Source organism: Lucilia sericata, unplaced genomic scaffold (assembly GCF_015586225.1).
Source record: "Lucilia sericata isolate MDLA Ls3-8-SP2 unplaced genomic scaffold, ASM1558622v1 Contig000466F_arrow, whole genome shotgun sequence".
In the NCBI taxonomy this organism is placed as follows: domain Eukaryota; kingdom Metazoa; phylum Arthropoda; class Insecta; order Diptera; family Calliphoridae; genus Lucilia; species Lucilia sericata.
Window position 1 is genome coordinate 94,017 of NW_023994481.1, and position 23,670 is coordinate 117,686.

Sequence of the window (23,670 nt, forward strand, 5' to 3'; positions counted from 1 at the left end):
TTTTGTTGAAATTTTAGTTTTAAAGGGTGTGCTACTTGAGTTTTTCGGTTTCTTAGAGGTGCTACTTCAGTTTTATGTTTTCTTGGGGAAGCTACTTAAAAATTCTAGTAGTTTTACTTAAAATTTTTGTAAATTTCTTGAAAATTTTGTTGAAATTTTAGTTTTAAAGGGTGTGCTACTGTTAAAAATTAAATATTTAGGGTGTGCTACTGGATTTTATTGCAAAATTTTTAAGTTTTTTGGGTGTGCTATTTGAAATTTTTTATAATTCTTGTAAATTAATGGTTTTTATGCAAAAATTCTTTAACATTTTGTATTTTTTCTACATTATCTTGTTGTTTTGTTAACCCCAACCTATGACAATTTTCTGTTAAAGAAAAAATGTCTTTTATCTTTTAGTTTATTTTTTGCTTGTTTTTCTCAAAAACACAGTCTGCTGTGTTGAATAAAAAAAAGTTTTTAAAATTTCTTTTGTTTTCTTTTTTTTTTCAAAATCGTGACTGGGAATGTATCCAATTTACAGTGGACGTCCACTAGTACGAATTATATAGTGTCAGGCCCTTTCGTAATACCGAAAAATTCGTATTATTGAACAACACATTTTGTATGTTTAAATTCAAATAATACACATAAAATATTGGATTTTATTTATTTTTGTTTTATTTTTCATGAAAAATTACATAACGGAACAAAATATAATAAATGTGTATTATTTTAAATAAATTTCTTGTACATAAACAGGCATAAAATGGACATATTTAATTTTGAAAGTATCGTGAGTCCAATGGTTGAAATGAGATATATGTAGAAGGTTTTAAATTTTAATGTTTTTAAAAAGATGTGTGCCAAAGACAATTTGCAATTTACATATGTGTTCTAAAATGTATTAAAATGTTCAGATTACATAAAACTTTTATTAGAAACTTGAATGGAATATACCACAATTCTCTAATTTATAATTTTCTCTTAAAAATTAGAATAGTTATCCTTAAACCCATTGTTTGGAATGTGGAGTCACACTACTTTCAAAATTAACAGTTCATACATACATATGTATATAAATATCATTTTACTTATTAAAAAATCCATCATTTAACATCGATGTTTATTACATTGTAAAACGATTCTTACGGCTTTTTCAATAACAACGCTTTTGAGGCTTCAATATTGTTCTCAGCAGAGTTATTGTCGGGAACTAATAAAATACTTTCCTCATTGGCGTTATCATCCAATTTAATTTCTTCTCTTGGGTCATCAAAATTCCAATAAAATAAATTAATAACACTAAATAATTGTTGATTTGTAAATATACATGCAGTAAATTGTGTGTATAGGATTTTTAAAAATACAAAACACTTGTAATAAATACAAAAAAACTTCAAAATTACTGAGCTTAAGGTGAATGATACCGAAATAATAAAATAAAAACATAATAAAAACTTCATTCATACGTAAATAAAACCAAAATTCCCATAAAAAATGCGTTATTCGTACTATCGAACAGAAAAATTGTGACTTTATTCGTACTATAGAGTATACAATGCAACAATTTTGCCATTCGTATTATTGGATATTCGTAATAAAGAGTATACGTACTATTGGACGTCCACTGTATATTGTATTTATTTGGGGTAATTTTTCAAATTAATCACAATAAAAATAACTATGTTGATTTCAAATTGTTGCTTGTGATTTGCGTTTTATTTGTTGTTGTTGCTGTACAAAACTATTAGTAATAGTTTTAAATTAATTTACACTCACACAACAAGAATATCATGTTGTGTGGACTCTTCTCACTTGTCGAGCAAACAGTGCTTCCTCGTTTTCATTATGTTGTACAGAGACTGTGTGTGTGTGTTGTTTTTGTTCTTTTCAGTTTTAGTTAGTATTTTGAAAATTGTGCCCCCAATTTTAGCAGGTGTTTGCATTTTATTGCTAAAAATAATTTCGATTTCTTGTTGTTGTTGTTGTTGTTGTTGTATTGTTGTTAAGTATACATTTTTAACATATCCCAAGAATGAGGAATTAACAAAAAAAAAAAATCTATACATATTTACAAAACAAGGTATAACAATATCACATCATGGGTTTTTTCATAAAATAACGTCAACTTTGTTAAGAAAATTTTCAAAAAAATTAAAAAATTTTTTTATAAAAAATAAATTTTTAAGAAAAAATGTTCAATATTCTTTTTGTAATTTGTAAATTTTCCATTATTTTCAACATAAATTAATAAAACAAATAATACCCCCACACGCAATTACTTTTTTTTTTTTCAACTTTTATTTATTTATATACTTCGCTGCTGCGCGTTTGTTTGTTTATAATTAAATAACAATTTTAATAAAAACAAATTTGTTTTTGTTTAATTTTTATTTTATATAAACTTTAAACGTTTAATCGTACTATTAAATATTTTAATTTATTATTATTAACAAGGAAGTCATAAAATATCCAAAATATTCAAAATTTTTTCCTATTTTTTGGTTGTGCTACTTTAAATTTTCTATAATAATTAAGAAATTTTATCATTTTGAACTGTTAAAACTCATTTTAAAGGGTGTGCTACTTGATTTTTTCCCTTATTAAGGGTGTGCTACTTGATTGTTTCCCTTACTAAGTTTGTGCTATTTGATTTTTCACTTATTCAAAGGGTGCTATTTGGTTTTTTCTTTATTTTCTTTAAAATTTTGATGGAATTTTCGATTTAAAGGGTGTGCTAGTTTAAATTTTCTATAATACTTAAGAAATTTTATCATTTTGAACTGTTAAAAACTCATTTTAAAGGGTGTGCTACTTGATTTTTTGCAATATTTAGGGTGTGCTACTTGATTTTTCCCTTATTTAGGGGGTGCTATTTGATTTTTTTATTATTTTCTTTAAAATTTTGATGAAATTTTCTTTTTAAAGGGTGTGCTACTTTAAATTTTCTATAATATTTAAAACATTTTATAATTTTGACCTGTTAAAACTCATTTTAAAGGGTGTGCTACTTGATTTTTTCCCATTATTAAGGGTGTGCTACTTGATTTTTTCTTTGTTTTCTTAAAAATTTGGATGAAATTTTAGTTTTAAAGGTTGTGCCACTTAAAATATTTTGTTATATAGGGTGTGCTACTTGATTTTATTGAATTCTTAAGGGTTTTACTAAAAAATTATTGAAAAAAATTTAAAAATTATTAAAATTTTGAGGAATTTAAGGAATTTTTTGTTATAAAAGGGTGTGCTACTTGATTTTTTCGATTCATAGGGTGTGCTACTTTAAGTTTTTTAAAATATTTTTGAAATTTTTGCATTTTATATAGAAATTTTTGAGAAAATTATGAAAAATTATAGAAATTTTTGAATATTTAAGGAATATTTGTTAGAAAAGGGTGTGCTACTTAAATTATTTAGTTATATAGGGTGTGCTACAGAATTTTTTCGATTTCTAAGGTGTGCTACTTTAATTTTTTTTAATTTTATGTAGAAATTTTTGAGAAATTAAAGAAAAAATATTGAATTTTTGTTTGTTAAGAGTGTACTACTTGCATTATTTAGTTTTATAGGGTGTGCTACTTGATTTTTTCGATTTCTAGGGTGTGCTACTTTAAGTTGTTTAAGATAATTTGGAAATTTTTGCTTTTTATGTAATTTTTTGAAGATTTCTTATGAAATTTAAGGAATTTTTGTTTATAAAGGGTGTGCTACTTGATTTTTTTACATGTCTAGGGTGTGCTACTTTGAGTTTTCTGAAATATTTTTAAAATTTTTTCTCTTTATTTAGAAATTTTTGAGAAATTATAGAAATTTTTTAATTTTCTTAAGAAATTTTGGTTTTAAAAGGGTGTGCTACTTGATTTTTTCGATTTTTAAGGTGTGCTACCTGTGCCACTTTAAGTTTTCTAAGGTATTTTTGAAATTGTTCCATTTTTTGTAAATTTTTTTGAAAATTTAAAGAAAATTATGGAATTTTTTCAATAATAAAGGTGTGCTATTTGGATTATTTAGTTTTATAGGGTGTGCTACTTGGTTTTTTTATATGTCTAGGGTGTGCTACTTGATTTTTCCGATTTCTAGGATGTGCTTCTTTAAGTTTTTTAAGATATTTTTCGAAATTTTACGTTTTAACGAGAAATTTTTGAGAAGTTAAAGAAAAGTTGTATTTCTTTTTTGAAGATTTCTTAGGAAATATAAAAAGAAATTGTTTGCAAAGTGTGTGCTACTTAGTTTTTTGATATCTAGGGGGTGTGCTACCTGATTTTTTCGATTTCTAGTGTGTGCTACTTTAAGTTTTTTAAAACATTTTTATAATTTTTACTTTTTATGTAGAAATTTTTGGATTTTTTTAAGATTTCTTAAGAAATTTAGGGAGTTTTTGTTAGAAAAGGGTGTGCTACTTGTATTTATTAGTTATATAGGGTGTGCTACTTTATTTTTTCGTTTTATAGGCTGTGCTACTTTGAGTTTTTAAGATATTTTTAAAATTTTTATGTTTTAACGAGAAATTTTTTAAAAAATTTAAGAAAAATTGTAGAAAATTTTAAATTTTTGTTTGCAAAGGGTGCGCTACTTGGATTTTTTAGTTATATAGGGTGTGCTACTTGATTTTTTTATATGTCTAGGGTGTGCTACTTGATTTTTTCGTTTTCTAGGGTATGCTACTTGATTTTTTTGTTATCTAGGATGTGCTACTTTAAGTTTATTAAGATATTTTTGAAATTTTTTTAATATAATTTAGAAATTTTTGAGAAATTAAAGAAAAATTATGAAATTTGTTTAAGATTTCTAGAATTTTTTCAAATATTTTGAAATTTTCTATAAAGTTTTAAAATTTTGTTGTTTTTGTATGTTGTATTAATATATATTTTTGTTGTTGTTTTCTTGCAGAATTCGTGACTATGATGACATCAAAGTGAGCAGCTAAATTACTTCTTTTTAAGCTTTTCTATGTTTTTAAGATGTTGACGAAGACTGTAGCTGGGCGCATTAACAACGCGCAATTGCTGCTGCTATGGATAAATAACAACTACAACAACAACAACAACAGCATAAAATATTTAAATGAAGAAACAACAACAAACACTATTGAAAACTTAAAAATTTAAATTGAAAATAAAAATATAAATATTATATATATATAAAAAAAAACATGAAAAAGAATATTACAAAAATAAAAACACCTATCCCTCAACAACAACTTAAAAAACTTAAATTTATATAAAAAACAACAACAACATTTAAATATAAATACAATTAATAAAAAAAAAACTTAATAAAAAAAACCTTAAATTACAAAAAAAACCCAGAAAATATATTTAAATTTAAATTAATAAAAAATCAAACAAACCACAAGTTTAAAACAAAAACAACTATTATTTAAGCTAAACAAGCTAAATATGGAAAGCTAAACATTAAAATAGGATTCTCTCTTAAGCAACAACAAAAAAAACACTTAACACTGTTTTTTTTAAACAATTTAAAAAAGAAAAGGCTCTTTTTTTTAAAAAAATAATTTAAACTAAATTTTAAATTAGCTAAGAAATTATTCCCTTTTTTAATAATTTAATGAAAAAGTTTGTTTAGTTTTTTTTTTCGACATTTTCTTCTTTAAATTTAATTAAATTTTATTAAAATTAAATAAAACAAACAAAGCAAAGCAGTCAGCCTAAAATAAAGAACTTTTTTTTTCTAAAATAAAAAAAAAAATAAAAGTTTTTTTAAAAAAAAAAATAAAAACTTTTATTTTCTCTTAAACAGAAAACAAAAAAAGTTCTTAAAATTTAAACACTTGCAGTCCTCGTTGATAGTAAGTTAGTTAAACAATTACAAAAATGAAAAAAAACAAAAACACTTTTTTTGAATCAGATACTTAAATTTAATTTATAAAAAAAAATATTAAAAAAAAAATAAAAATTACAAAAAAAATTTAACACTCTTACACTTTCTTAACATGACTTCTATTTGCAAAAACAAAAAAAAAAAAAATATTACCAGAAATATATATAACAAAAACAACAAAAAAAAGATGTTAAAAAGAAAAAAAATTTCAAACACATTTATATATAAATGTAATTATTAATTAAATTATGATTAAACAAATTTAATTAAAAAACTAATAAAACAAACAAAAATAAATTCTCTTAATTTTACTCGTTTTTTTTCTAAAACAAAAGAAAAAAATGCTTTTTTTTCAAGACTTTATTACAAACAAAGTCTTTTCTCTAACTAATTTAAACTTTTTAAAGTAAAAACAAAATTAATTAATTCCATTTAAAGCTTTTTTTTCTTTTCTCTAAACAGAACAAAAACGAGTAATTAAAACAACCACAACAACAACAACATACTTTTATTTAAACAACAAATGTTTAATAAAATAAAAACAACTGAAATATATAAAAAAAAAACTTTAAATAAAACAAAAAAATCTTTAAAAAATCTAAAAAAACAAAACCCTGTTTTCAATTTTTTTACTTTAAAAAAAAAATCTTGCTTAATTAATAAATTTAAAAAAAAAATTTTTCAAATTTTATACAAAAAAAAGGGTAAGAATTCAACTAAGGCTTTATAAACACTTAAAATTTTTATTTAAAATAAAAACTTTAAAATTGCAATCTAAAACACAGTTTTTAAAGCATATTTTTAGGCTTAAAGCAAGAAATCTTTAAAAAAAAGAAAAAATTCTTTATTAAAGTCCTAAACTTTAGGCTAACTTAAAGTTTACCTGATAAATTAAAAAAAATCATTAAATAAAGCCTATTTTTAGGCTGATTCTTTAATTTTGTACTTAAATAAAGCCTACTTTTCGGCTTAAACTAAAAAAATCTTAAAAAAAAGTAAAATTTTCAAAAAATTCTTTAACAGTTTTAACAAAAAAGTTAAAAATTATAGTCTAAACTAAGGCTTACAAAAAAGATTTGAAAGATTTCCTAAAACATGGCATATTTTTAGGCTAATAAAGGCTAATTTTAGGCTTAAACTTGGAAATTTTTAAAACAAAAGTAAAAATTTCAACAAATTCTTTAATAGTTTTAACAAAATACTAAAAACCTTAGATTAAACTAAGGCTTACAAGAGAAATTTAAGGTATAAACTAAAACGTGGCATATTTTTAGGCAATTTCTTTAAGCCTATTGACAAAGAAAGGCTACTTTTAGGCTTACACCAAAAAATCTTTAAAAAAGTAAAATTTTCAGGAAATTCTTTAACAATTTTTACAAAAAGTCTAAAACTATAGCCTAAATTAAGGCTTACAAGAGAAATTTCAAAAAGATTTCATAAAACAAAGCCTATTTTTAGACAAAACCTTTAAATTTTTGTACAAATAAAGGCTACTTTTAGGCTTTAAGGCTACTTTTACTTTCAAAAAGTAAAATTTTCAAGAAATTCTTGAACAATTTTAACATAAAGCTAAACACTATAGCCTATTCTTAGGTGTATAAACGAAATTTATAAAGTTAACTAAAACAAGGCATATTTTAAGGCAACTTCTTTAACAATTAAAGTCTACATTTAGGCTTAAAAGATAATTAAACCGATTTCATTCAAAATGGGATTTTTTCCAGAAATTATTTTACAAATTTAAAAAAAAGTCAAAAACTATAGCCTATTCTTAGGCTTATAAGAGAAATTTATGAAGTTAACTAAAACATTGCATATTTTAAGGCAAATTCTTTAATAATCGAAGCCTATTTCAAGGCTTAAAAGATAGTTAAACCGATTTCTTTCAAAATGTAAAATTTTCTTTAACAATTTTAACATAAAGCTAAAAACTAAAGCATATTCTTAGGCTTATAAGCGAAATTTATAAAGTTAACTAAAACATGGCCTCTTTTAAGGCAACTTATTTAATAATTAAAGTCTATTTTAAGGCTTAAAAGAAATTTAAACCTATTTCTTTTAATAAGTAAAATTTTCCAGAAATTCTTTAAAAGTTTTAACATAAAGCTAAAAACTACTGCCTAATCTTAGGCTTTCAAGAGAAATTTAAAATATTTCATAAAACATAGCATATTTTTAGGCAAATCCTTAAAATTTTTGTCCAAGTAAAGGCTACTTTTAGGCCTAAAGCGGAATACATTTCAAAAAGTTGAATTTTCAAGAAATTCTTTAACAGATTTAACATAAAGCTAAAAACTATAGTCTAATCTTAGGCTTATAAGAGTAATTTAAAAAGTTAACTAAAGCATGGCCTATTTTAAGGTAAATTCTTTAACGACTAAAGTCTATTTCAAGGCTTAAAAGAAAATTAAATAAATTTCTTTCAAAAAGTAAAATTTTTTAAAAATTTTATCATAAAACTAAAAACTGCTGCCTAATATTAGGCTTATAAGAGTAATTTATTAAGTTAACTAAAACGTGGCCTATTTTAAGACAACTTCATTAACAATTAAAGTCTATTTCAAGGCTTAAAAGAAAATTAAACAGATCTCTTAAATGAAATCCAAATCTCCCACAAATTCCCTAAACAAAAGCCTACTTTTAGGCTATATATAGCATCCATTAGCTTAAACAACACATTTCCTAAACTACGGACTATTTTTAGTCCTTTAATCGAAAGGTTCCTTTAATATATTACACAATTTCTAGTTCAAAAGGAAACCTACAGATTGTTTCAATAAAAAACTTTCAATTATTAAGCTTAATAGGCATTACATAGCCTACTTTTAGGCTTAAAAGAAAACTTAAGAAAAAATTAAAATAAAGTCTTTTTCATAGCTACTAAAGCATACTTAAAAGGGGTCAATATAGTATGCTTTGGTCAAAAAGACTTTATAAACTAAGAGCCTACTTTTAGGCTTTAAATCAAAAGTTTTCTTAATGTTTTATAACAAATTTCATTTCAAATAAAAATCTAGGAAATAAAAAGCTAATATTGTTATACATAGTCTAGTTTTAGGCCTAATACATATAAAATTTAAGATTTTTTTAAAATGTCTAGGATTTTAAAAGAAATTTTTTAAACTTAAGACTTTTTTCAAACTAAAAAGTTAGGAAAACTTTTTAATTGTAAGGCGGACTATACATTGAAAGGATTTCTTACATATTTTTTAAAAACTAAGCACTACTTTTAGGCTTAAACAAAAAATATAGAAGTGGCTTAAAATAAAAAGCCATTTTTAATGAAATTAAAACAACTAAAGCCTATCTTTAGACTTTAGATACAACTCATTAGCCAGCAAAGATAATTCCTAATCTATAGCCTACTTTTGGGCGTTAAAACAAGAGATTATCTAAAATTTAAGCCAAAAAATACCTATTATAAACTACTGCCTAATTATAGGTTTCATATCAGGAGCTTTGACGCTGATTACGCAAATATAAACGTCTATTGTCTACTTTTAGGCTTGCATTCGAAAACTAAAGCCTACTTTAAGACTCAGATACTGATAACTTAAAGTAAAACATAACTGCAAAGTTTTGTCCTCATTCACCTGAAAATATGCTTTGATTTTAAACAAAAAAACTGTGTGTCAATATTCCGATATTCAAACTAATTTTACTTTTAACGTATTTTTCTTTAAAATAACAATATTTTTTAAAAACAACTTAACTTTTACTTATTATTAACTATAAACTTTTAGTTTTCTTAATTTTAAAAAATTTTTGCAAATTTTTAACAAAATTTCATTTGTTTTACAATTTCCCACTAACAAATTTACTAAAAACTAAAACTTGGCTTTAAAAATGGTAACATAAACGTTTTAATTTTATATAAATTTAAAGTAATTTTAAGTAAAAACTAAACATTACTTTGTGCTAAACTACCAAACGTAACTAGAAATGTGTCTCTTTTTTTAAGGCAACTAAAATAATTAAAAAACAAAACAATTTTATTTTAAAACTTTTTTTAAAATTGGCTTAAATAAAGTGTGACTAACTATACAATGAAAACATAAATTAAATGTAGACATCATAATTTCTTCATAGGGGAAGATTTGAAATCTCTTTTATAGTCTGCGTAGTCTATAGTTCAGTCGATAGTCTAGTCATAAGTATAGGCTATAGTTTACACTCTATAGTCTAGACTATGGTTCAGTCTATAGTCTAGACTAAATTATATAGTTTGGACTATAGTTCGGTCTATTGTCTAGACTAAAGTTCAATCCATCCAGTCAATAATATAATCTATAGTTCAGTTCAGTCTATAGTGTAGACTATATTTCAGTCTGCAGTCTAGACTATTGTTCAGTCTGTAGTTTAGACTATAGTTCAGTCTATAGTCTAGATTACAGTTCATTATGTAGTTTAGACTATAGTTCAGTCTGTAATCTAGACTATAGTTCAGTCTGTAGTCTAGACTATAGTTCAGTCTGTAGTCTAGACTATAGTTCAGTCTGTAGTCTAGACTGTAGTTCAGTCTGTAGTCTAGACTATAGTTCAGTCTGTAGTCTAGACTATAGTTCAGTCTGTAGTCTAGACTATAGTTCAGTCTGTAGTCTAGAGTATAGTTCAGTCTGTAGTCTAGATTATAGTTCAGTCTGTAGTTTAGATTACAGTTCAGTCTGTAGACTAGACTATAGTTCAGTCTGTAGTCTAGACTATAGTTCAGTCTGTAGACTAGACTATAGTTCAGTCTGTAGTCTAGACTATAGTTCAGTCTGTAGTCTAGACTATAGTTCAGTCTGTAGTCTAGACTATAGTTCAGTCTGTAGTGTAAGCTATAGTTCAGTCCGTAGTTTAGATTACAGTTCAGTCTGTAGACTAGACTATAGTTCAGTCTGTAGTCTAGACTATAGTTCAGTCTGTAGTCTAGAGTATAGTTCAGTCTGTAGTCTAGATTATAGTTCAGTCTGTAGTTTAGATTACAGTTCAGTCTGTAGACTAGACTATAGTTCAGTCTGTAGTCTAGACTATAGTTCAGTCTGTAGTCTAGACTATAGTTCAGTCTGTAGTCTAGACTATAGTTCAGTCTGTAGTCTAGACTATAGTTCAGTCTGTAGTTCAGTCTGTAGTCTAGACTATAGTTCAGTCTGTAGTCTAGACTATAGTTCAGTCTGCAGTCTAGACTATTGTTCAGTCTGTAGTTCAGACTATAGTTCAGTCTGTAGTTTAGACTATAGTTCAGTCTGTAGTTTAGACTATAGTTCAGTCTATAGTCTAGATTACAGTTCGTTTTGTAGTCTAGACTATAGTTCAGTCTATAGTCTACACTATAGTTCAGTCTGTAGTGTAGACTATAGTTCAGTCCGTAGTCTAGACTATAGTTTAGTCTGTAGTCTAGACTTTAGTTCAGTCTATAGTCTAAAATATAGTTCAGTCTGTAGTCTAGCATATAGTCCAGTTTGTAGTTTAGACTATTATTCAATCTGTAGTCTAGACTATAGTTCAGTCTATAGTTTACACTATAGTTCAGTCCATAGTCTAGACTATAGTTTAGTCTGTAGTTTAGACTATAGTTCAGTCCTAGTCTAGACTATAGTTTAGTCTATAGTTTACACTATAGTTCAGTCTATAGTCTAGACTATAGTTTAGTCTGTAGTTTAAAATACAGTTAAGTCTATAGTCTAGACTATAGTTCAGTCAATAGTCTAGACTATACTTCAGTCAATAGTCTAGACTATAGTTCAGTCTATAGTCTAGATTAAAGTTCAGTCTATAGTCTAGACTAAAGTTCAGTCTATAGTCTAGACTAAAGTTCAGTCTATAGTCTAGACTAAAGTTCAGTCTATAGTCTAGACTAAAGTTCAGTCTATAGTCTAGACTTAAGTTCAGTCTATAGTTTAGACTAAAGTTCAGTCTATAATTTAGACTATAGTTCACTGTATAACCTAGTCTATAGTTCAGTCTGTAGTCAAGACTATAGTGCAGTCTGTAGTCTAGATTATAGTTAAATCTGTAGTCTAGATTATAGTTCAGTCTATAATCTAGATTGTAGTTTAGTCTATATTCTATACTTTTGTTCAGTTTATGGCATAGACTTCAATTCACTCTATAGTCTAGTATAGATAGTCTATAGTCCAGACTATGGTTCAGTCTATTCTCTAGACTAAAGTTCAGTCTATAATTCAGTTCATAGTCTAGACTGTAGTACAGTCTATAGTATAGGTTCAGACTACAGTATGCACTATAGTTTGAACTATAGTCCAGTCTAACGTCTGGAAGGTTATTCTATAGTTTAATCTAGAATATAGTCTATAGTTTAGTCAAAACTTTAGTTTATAGTTTAGTCTATAGTTCTGACTATAGTCTAGTCTATAGTTTTGTCTAAACTCCAGTGTATAGTCTAGGCAAAAGTCTGGAAGTTCAGTCTATTCTATAGTTATGTCTTTAGTTTAGCAAATATATCTATACATTACTTTAAAATCTGACCTATAGTTTAATCTATTGTAGACTAGTCTAAATCCTAGTTAATGGTCTAATCTATAGTCTAGTTTATAGCCGAATTTACTTTAGAAACTTGTCATTTAGTTGGCAAATTTGCTACGGGAATTTTAATAAAATGTGGAAGGAATCCCTTAAGGGAAGGAAACCTTTAGAGGGAGTTGTTTTATATTTGAAGATGTTTTGGTTAAACTTGCTATTAAAATTATAATAAAAAATTTTCTATTTAATTAGTTTTTACAGGTTTTTGTTGAAAGTTAAATTTAGCATTTGACTATATAAGGAATCGTTACTAGCTGACTGCTTTAACAATAGGTTTGTATTATAAATAAAAATTTCTTAAATTTATTTTTAACAGTTTTAAATGATTTGTTTTTAACGAAACTAAATATAATTTTTTTTCTATTTCTTTTTTTTATAGATCTTGTTTAAGAAAAAAAGAGGCCTGAATTAGAATGAAAGAAAAGTAAAGAAAAATGAATCCCTCTCTTAAAAATGGCTAAAAAAAGAGATAATTAAGAAGAAGAAAAAAACAGTAACCGACAGGTTATAGAAAAAAAGAAAATATATGAAAATTATATGAAATAAAATAAAATTATAAAAAAAAAAATAAAAAAATATTAAAAAAAATATAAAAAAAAAAAAATTATAAAAAATATTAAAAAATATTAAAAAAATATATAAAAATATTATTTAAAAATTAAATATTTATTAAATGTTTTAAGATTAAGCACGTAGTGAAAAATATAACAGAAATATTTAAAAAAATGTCAAAAAAATTATGCTTACAAATTATAAATGTACCTTTAAAACAATACTTCTTAAATATTATTCAATGTTGAAAAAATAACAATATATAATTACAAAAAAATATTTATTTAAATGTTATTTATTAAAAAGCATATGAAAACAATAGTGATTTAAGCGTTTTATATATTAATAACAGTTGCTAACACTGTTTTGTAAAAGAAATGCCGTTGAACGTTAAGAGAATTGCAAGCAGAGACAGCTGGTAGCAGAAAAAAACAACAAATATCTTAAGATAAACAAATGTAAACAAAAGGAGAGATATGCAGAAAACCAAGTCGCTACATATTGTTTGAAAGCGGCGGCGCAACTAGTCTAAACCAGCGGCCTTACGCAAAGGTAAACAAATGAAACAAAAACATAAATAAAATCTTTTACAAATGAAAGTAAAAGGTGTTTTTAATAGAGAAAAAGGCAAAGAATGCTTAAATAACTACAACAACAACTAAGTAAGAAGATTATTACAACAAAAAACAACTGCTAAGCAAAAGGCAGACAAAACCTTTTACAAATGAAAGTAAAAGGTGAATTTTATAAAGAAAAAGCTAAAAATGCTTGAATAACTACTACAACAACAACTATGTAAGATAAAATATTACAACAAAAACAACAACTAAGCAAAAGGTAGAGTTGTCCTTTTTTGTGTAGGAGTGAAAGGCAAAACTGCTTAATTGGGCAAAGCAGTTTGCCAGGACGAAAACACAAAAAGGTAAACAAAACCTGACAACTTAGCGCAGAGTCAAACTAACAACAAAAATTAACAAAGGCAAAGACAAAGATTAAACACCTTAAACAGGTTAAAAACTTGAAAATTAAAAACTGTTAAAAAAACACAGTCAAACTAACAAAGTAAATTAACAAAAAGGTTAGCAGCTGTTGAAAATATATAAAAACATCAAGAAATATTTAATTATTATTAATATTATTATTATTATGCAAAACTTAAAGAAATCTATAAAAAAGCACTTTAACAATATATATGCATATATATATATATATATATATTAAACATACATATATAAAATATATAATATATAAATTTATGTTCTAAACTTTGTTTTATAAACATGTATATTTTTTAATAATAAATTAATAAAATTATGTTAATATTAATATAAATATTAAACAAACGTTTAAGATTAATATTAATAACATAAAAATGAAAAGTGTCCTAGATCCAATAAACATAATTATAAGAACTTTTAAGATGACCACGTGAAGAACAACACTGAGTGCCCTCTCTCTTATTATTAATTTTAAGTGAAACAACAACAACAACAGATGAATTATAAAAGACGAATTATTAAGATCCAATATAAAAGACGAATTATTAAGATGATGAATTAAAGCGGTTAAAACTTAACATCAAGACGAAATATTGCTTTAAAGCAAAAATTAAAGAAAATATTTTTAAAAATTAAGATTTAAAGAAAAGTTTGAAAAAACAAAAACATAAATATTTATTGAAAAGTAGTCAAGCATAAGAAAAAATATAATATAGCAAAACTTAAATGTTACACCAGAAAAAATATAAATGTTTTAATTAAAACTTTAAAAAAATTTAACTTCATAAACTTTAATTAATAAAATATATTAAAAGCAAAGAAAAAGTAAAGTATATGTTAATCATAAAAAAAATATTTGAAAAAAGTTAATGTATGTCTTAACAAGTTTTGAACTTAAAATTAAAAATAAAAATATAAATGAATGTAGTAGGAATTTCTTAAAATTCAAATTAAAATATTGAATATGTATGTTTTATGGTAAACCACGCAAACAAGTTTAAATATATTTATTAAGTCAGCAATTTTAAGCCTTTAAAACAATTTAAAAAAGAAAAGTTATTAAACCGAAAATAAAGGAGTTATATTAAAAAAACACTTAAATAAAATGTTAAGTATATGTATGTTAAAAAGCAAAGAAAACAGTATAGTAGCAAAGGTTATCTTATAAACCATATAAATAAAATTAACAAAAAAAAAAAAAAAAATCTGGGTTTTTTTAAATAATAATATTAATTAAAACAATAAAAACTCATTAAAATGTTGGAAAACAAAGGAAAATGTTGTATTTATATTCAATTATAAAAAAGAAATAATATTGATGTGTTAAAAACTAGCAAAATTAAATATGAGGCAGCCACATGTTTTCGTCTCCTTCTTCCTTATAACATATTAAATATATAAAAAAGAATATTAAATTTAAGACAAAAAATTTAAGAAACAAAAACAAATATTAAAAATTAAAGCTTTACTAAAAATCACACATAAATAAAAATAATTATTAACACTTAAATAAACTTAAAAAAAAATTAAATTATTTTATTATTTTTTTCTTATAAATGTGTGTAAAACTTAAAACAAAATTTAAATAAATAATTTCAAACTTTAAAACATAATTTTAATTAAACAAAAAATTAATTTCAAACTTTAAACAAAATTTAATTTAAAAATAAATAATTAAAACCTTAATTTCATATTTTAAAATCTTATTAAAACAAAAAAATCTAAAAATCAAAAGGAAACCAAAAAAAATCTTAAGTTTTTTCTTAAAAAAAATCAAAATCTTAAAAAAAAAATAAAAACAATTGGAAAAACATTATATTAAAAATTAATTAAAAAAAATAAACATTAAAATTAAATTAAAGAAAAAATAAATTAAATTTAAAAACAAAAACAATTAGCAAACCCAAACAACAAAACAATTTGCAAAAAACTTATAAAACAACCACAACAAAGAAAACAGAAAATATTCAAAAAATATTATTAATTAACAAAAAAAAAAAAATAACCGAAAAAAACTATATAAATGTTTAATTTTAAGTAAAACCTACCAGCAGCTCTCGCTCTTAACAAACAAACATAAAAGCAAAAACAAAACAAATTTTTAAAAATAAAACGAAATTTAAAAACAAACACTTTTTTCATGTTAATTTGTATAAACAACCCAACAAAACATATATAAAATTTGCTAAAACACCACAAACAACAAACAAAAAAATAACAATTTCATAAAATAAAACAAACAACAAACATGTCTCTCTATTCAAATTAACTGAAAAATAAAATTATAAGAATAATAATAACAAAACAACACTTATATAATAATAAAAACATAAAAAATCCGAAAAAAATAAATAAAAAACTTTAAATAACTCAAAAAAACAAACAAACAAAAATTCTTGTTTTTATTTGTAAAAGAACGAAAACAGAAGGTAAGTTTCACGTATAAACACAACAAAAGGTTGGCAACGTTTTATTGCAAAAATAAAATCAATTTAAGTAAGCGCGAATTTTAACTACCTAATGAGTGTTTATTTTTTAATTGATATTATATTACAGTGGGTAAATTGAAAGAAAATTACCTAAAAGATGTAATTTTTAAACGGGTAAGCTTTTTATATACAAATTATTTACGAATATCAAACAAATTCTAAAATTTTCATCACAAACTACTGAAGTAGTGTAAACACCAGGGTTTATGGCAGGCATGGAAAATTGATATTTTGAAATAGTACTAACTTATAACAAAAATAATACTTTTTAGGTTTTTAAGTACTAAATTCATTTTCCACTAGATAATAGGCCAGACTATAGACTAGACTATAGACTAGACTATAGACTAGACTATAGACTAGACTATAGACTAGACTATAGACTAGACTATAGACTAGACTATAGATTAGACTATAGACTAGACTATAGACTAGACTATAGACTAGACTATAGACTAGACTATAGACTAGACTATAGACTAGACTATAGACTAGACTATAGACTAGACTATAGACTAGACTATAGACTAGACTATAGACTAGACTATAGACTAGACTATAGACTAGACTATAGACTAGACTATAGACTAGACTATAGACTAGACTATAGACTAGACTATAGACTAGACTATAGACTAGACTATAGACTAGACTATAGACTAGACTATAGACTAGACTATAGACTAGACTATAGACTAGACTATAGACTAGACTATAGACTAGACTATAGACTAGACTATAGACTAGACTATAGACTAGACTATAGGCTAGACTATAGACTAGACTATAGGCTAGACTATAGGCTAGACTATAGGCTAGACTATAGGCTAGACTATAGACTAGACTATAGACTAGACTGTAGACTAGACTATATACTAGACTATGACTAGACTATAGACTAGACTATAGACTAGACTATAGACTAGACTATAGACTAGACTATAGACTAGACTATAGACTAGACTATAGACTAGACTATAGACTAGACTATAGACTAGACTATAGACTAGACTAGACTATAGACTAGACTATAGACTAGACTAGACTATAGACTAGACTATAGACTAGACTAGACTATAGACTAGACTATAGACTAGACTAGACTATAGACTAGACTAGACTATAGACTAGACTAGACTATAGACTAGACTAGACTATAGACTAGACTATAGACTAGACTATAGACTAGACTATAGACTAGACTATAGACTAGACTATAGACTAGACTATAGACTATAGACTAGACTATAGACTAGACTATAGACTAGACTATAGACTAGACTATAGACTAGACTATAGACTAGACTATGACTAGACTATAGACTAGACTATAGACTAGACTATAGACTAGACTATAGACTAGACTATAGACTAGACTAGACTATATAGACTATACTAGACTATAGACTAGACTATAGACTAGACTATAGACTAGACTATAGACTAGACTATAGACTAGACTATAGACTAGACTATAGACTAGACTATAGACTACTATAGACTAGACTATAGACTAAGACTATATAGACTAGACTATAGACTAGGACTATAGACTAGACTATAGACTAGACATAGACAGACTATAGACTAGACTATAGACTAGACTATAGACTAGACTATAGACTAGACTATAGACTAGACTATAGACTAGACTATAGACTAGACTAGACTAGACTAGGACTACTAGACTAGACTATAGACTAGACTATAGACTAGACTATAGACTAGACTATAGACTAGACTATAGACTAGACTATAGACTAGACTATAGACCTAGACTAGAGACTAGACTATAGACTAGACTATAGACTAGACTATAGACTAGACTACTATAGACTATAGACTAGACTATAGACTAACTATAGACTAGACTATAGACTAGACTATAGACTAGACTATAGACTAGACTATAGACTAGAATATAGACTAGACTATAGACTAGACTATAGACTAGACTATAGACTAGACTATAGACCAGACTATAGACTAGACTATAGACTAGACTATAGACCAGACTATAGACTAGACTATAGAACCAGACTATAGACTAGACTATAGACTAGACTATAGACTAGATTATAGACGAGACTATAGACGAGACTATAGATTAGACTATAGACTAGACTATAGACTAGACTATAGACTAGATTATAGACGAGACTATAGACGAGACTATAGACTAGACTATAGACTAGACTATAGACTAGACTATAGACTAGACTATAGACTAGACTATAGACTAGACTATAGACTAGACTATAGACTAGGCTATAGACTAGACTATAGACTAGACTATAGACTAGACTATAGGCTAGACTATAGACTAGACTATAGACTAGGACTATAGACTAGACTATAGACTAGACTATAGACTAGACTATAGACTAGACTATAGACTAGACTATAGACTAGACTATAGACTAGACTATAGACTAGACTATAGACTAGACTATAGACTAGACTATAGACTAGACTAATAGACTATAGACTATAGGCTAGACTAATAGACTAGAATATAGACTAGACTATAGACTATACCTATGACTAGACTATAACTAGACTATAGACTAGACTATAGACTAGACTATAGACTAGACTATAGACTAGACTATAGACTAGACTATAGACTAGACTATAGACTAGACTATAGACACTGACTATAGACTACATAGACTAGACTATAGACTAGACTATAGACTAGACTATAGACTAGACTATAGACTAGACTATAGACTAGACTATAGACTAGACTAGACTAGACTATAGACTAGACTATAGACTAGACTATAGACTAGACTATAGACTAGACTATAGACTAGACTATAGACTAGACTATAGACTAGACTATAGACTAGACTATAGACTAGACTATAGACTAGACTATAGACTATAGACTAGACTATAGACTAGACTATAGACTAGACTATAGACTAGACTATAGACTAGACTATAGACTAGACTATAGACTAGACTATAGACTAGACTATAGACTAGACTATAGACTAGACTAGACTAGACTATAGACCAGACTATAGACTAGACTATAGACTAGACTATAGACCAGACTATAGACTAGACTATAGACCAGACTATAGACTAGACTATAGACTAGACTATAGACTAGATTATAGACGAGACTATAGACGAGACTATAGATTAGACTATAGACTAGACTATAGACTAGACTATAGACTAGATTATAGACGAGACTATAGACGAGACTATAGACTAGACTATAGACTAGACTATAGACTAGACTATAGACTAGACTATAGACTAGACTATAGACTAGACTATAGACTAGACTATAGACTAGGCTATAGACTAGACTATAGACTAGACTATAGACTAGACTATAGGCTAGACTATAGACTAGACTATAGACTAGACTATAGACTAGACTATAGACTAGACTATAGACTAGACTATAGACTAGACTATAGACTAGACTATAGACTAGACTATAGACTAGACTATAGACTAGACTATAGACTAGACTATAGACTAGACTATAGACTAGACTATAGACTAGACTATAGGCTAGACTATAGACTAGAATATAGACTAGACTATAGACTATACCATTGACTAGACTATAAACTAGACTATAGACTAGACCATAGACTATAGACTAAACTATAATATACTATAGACTGTTATGTATTCCAGACAAAAATCTTTTTTAAAGACAAGACTATAGACTGTTCTATAGGCAAGACTTTTCTATAGTCAAGACGTAACACTGATCTTTGGTCACTACTATAGGCTGCTCTATAGTGAAGAATATGTACTGTTCTATAGTCTAGAATCTAGACTCTAGATTATAGTTTGTTCTTTATCAAAGACCATACACTTTTTATAGTCAAATTTAATATAAGAAAAAAATAAATAAAAAAAACAAAAACAATTTATACTAGTTATTTCAAATCACTCACCTTTTTCATTTCTTATTCTAATAACGATATTCTCCCGCTTATATTTCCTTGCATACAAAAACAATATTTACATTTTGCAACACATACATACATTCCCACCAATTCTTTTTCTTTAACTTCTTTTTCATTCTTCATTTTTAACACTTTTTCTTCTCATACTTTTTCTTAAACAAATTTTTTTTCTTTCCAAACTCTCCCACTACCCCCTCTGATTAACACTTTCTCATCACTTAACACAACGAATGGCCCTACAAATGAAAACAAACGACCGGCGCTCGATCTAACAAAAATGCACTGAATTTTTGGTAATTTTAAAACACAATTTTTTAACTAATAATTTAACACTTTTTTATAAACATTTTTCCATAATGCTATTTTTAAACAATTTTCAATAAAAATATTTAAATATTAACAACTAATTAACGCTTTAGAATAATTTAAACAGGACTATAAACACCGAACAACCGAACACTTTAGAAAATTTTAGAAACTGAAGAAGAATACAAATAACTAAAGCAACAAATGTCATTGTTGTTGTTATTATTACTACTCCATTTAAAGAGCAAATAAAGAATAAAAATAACAACAACTGCAATAAGTGATGGATGCTTTTTGTTATTGTTCCATTTCATTAGTTTTCTTAAAATTTCTAAAGTGTTCGGTTGTTCACGGGTAAATGGTACTCTTTAAATTAAATTAAAACGTTAATAAATTGTCAATAATAAAATATTTTTGTTGTAAAATATTAAACAAATGTTAATTTATATCGGTATATAAAAATATTTATGAAAAAATTTTAGAAATTAGTGAAAAAAGTGTTAGAAAATTTAATAAAATTTGCAATTTGCCAAATTTGTTAAGGCAATTGATAGAAGGTGATCGTTGTTTCTTGGTTTCCAGCGCCATTCGTAAGCAGCCAAACTGGAAAGTGAATGTTGTTGTTAAGTGGGAGTGTAAATTAGTAAATTATTAAAATGTTGATATTACATTATTATAATTATTTAAAGAAGAAATTGTATGTAAGCAAAATGTAAGTCAACTACAACAAAAACACTAATAAAGGTCAGTAATTTATATACCAGACATGGAAAATTGAAATTTTGAAATGGTAGTAACTCAAAACAAAAATAGTACATTTTAGGCTTTAAAGTACTAAATTAAATTTCCACTAGACTATAGACCAGATTATAGACTAGATTATAGACTATAGACCAAACAATAGACTAGACGATAGACTAGACGATAGACTAGACGATAGACTAGACGATAGACTAGACGATAGACTAGACGATAGAATAGACGATAGACTAGATCATAGACTAGACGATAGACTAGACTAGACGATAGACTAGACTAGACTATAGATTACACTAGACACTAGATATACACTAGACTATAGACTAGACTATAGACTAGACTATAGACTAGACTATAGACTAGACTATAGACTAGACTATAGACTAGACTATAGACTAGACTATAGACTAGACTATAGACTAGACTATAGACTAGACTATAGACTAGACTATAGACTAGACTATAGACTAGACTATAGACTAGACTATAGACTAGACTATAGACTAGACTATAGACTAGACTATAGACTAGACTATAGACTAGACTATAGACTAGACTATAGACTAGACTATAGACTAGACTATAGACTAGACTATAGACTAGACTATAGACTAGACTATAGACTAGACTATAGACTAGACTATAGACTAGACTATAGACTAGACTATAGACTAGACTATAGACTGGACTATAGACTAGACTATAGACTAGACTATAGACTAGACTATAGACTAGACTATAGACTAGACTAGACTATAGACTAGACTATAGACTAGACTATAGACTAGACTATAGACTAGACTATAGACTAGACTATAGACTAGACTATAGACTAGACTATAGACTAGACTATAGACTAGACTATAGACTAGACTATAGACTAGACTATAGACTAGACTATAGACTAGACTATAGACTAGACTATAGACTAGACTATAGACTAGACTATAGGCTAGACTATAGACTAGACTATAGACTAGACTATAGACTAGACTATAGGCTAGACTATAGACTAGACTATAGACTAGACTATAGACTAGACTATAGACTAGACTATAGACTAGACTATAGACTAGACTATAGACTAGACTATAGACTAGACTATAGACTAGACTATAGACTAGACTATAGACTAGACTATAGACTAGAACTATAGACTAGACTATAGACTAGACTATAGACTAGACTATAGACTAGACTATAGACTAGACTATAGACTAGACTATAGACTAGACTATAGACTAGACTATAGACTAGACTATAGACTAGACTATAGACTAGACTATAGACTAGACTATAGACTAGACTATAGACTAGACTATAGACTAGACTATAGACTAGACTATAGACTAGACTATAGACTAGACTATAGACTAGACTATAGACTAGACTATAGACTAGACTATAGACTAGACTATAGACTAGACTATAGACTAGACTATAGACTAGACTATAGACTAGACTATAGACTAGACTATAGACTAGACTATAGACTAGACTATAGACTAGACTATAGACTAGACTATAGACTTAGACTATAGACTAGACTATAGACTAGACTATAGACTAGGACTATAGACTAGACTATAGACTAGACTATAGACTAGACTATAGACTAGACTATAGAACTAGACTATAGACTAGACTATAGACTAGACTATAGACTAGACTATAGACTAGACTATAGACTAGACTATAGACTAGACTATAGACTAGACTATAGACTAGACTATAGACTAGACTATAGACTAGACTATAGACTAGACTATAGACTAGACTATAGACTAGACTATAGACTAGACTATAGACTAGACTATAGACTAGACTATAGACTAGACTATAGACTAGACTATAGACTAGACTATAGACTAGACTATAGACTAGACTATAGACTAGACTATAGACTAGACTAAGACTAGACTATAGACTAGACTATAGACTAGACTATAGACTAGACTATAGACTAGACTATAGACTAGACTATAGACTAGACTATAGACTAGACTATAGACTAGACTATAGACTAGACTATAGACTAGACTATAGACTAGACTATAGACTAGACTATAGACTAGACTATAGACTAGACTATAGACTAGACTATACTAGACTATAGACTAGACTATAGACTAGACTATAGACTAGACTATAGACTAGACTATAGACTAGACTATAGACTAGACTATAGACTAGACTATAGACTAGACTATAGACTAGACTATAGACTAGACTATAGACTAGACTATAGACTAGACTATAGACTAGACTATAGAC

General features: G+C 26.4%; 1 protein-coding gene across 6 annotated transcripts in view; it reads left to right on the top strand.

Moving 5' to 3' along the window:
- LOC119605232 (calmodulin) overlaps positions 1–5,265 on the top strand; it is a 38,997-nt gene extending 33,732 nt beyond the window's left edge. For 3 of the 6 annotated variants that reach the window (XM_037958207.1, XM_037958206.1, XM_037958205.1), the window contains one exon: positions 4,870–5,162. In XM_037958207.1, the coding sequence (XP_037814135.1) occupies positions 4,870–4,898 (29 nt within the window). In that variant the 3' untranslated portion in view covers positions 4,899–5,162. Of the gene's footprint in view, positions 1–4,869 lie in introns of all 6 variants that reach the window. The other 3 variants (XM_037958203.1, XM_037958204.1, XM_037958209.1) reach the window with 3 other exon arrangements.
- Positions 5,266–23,670: the final 18,405 nt, after the last annotated feature.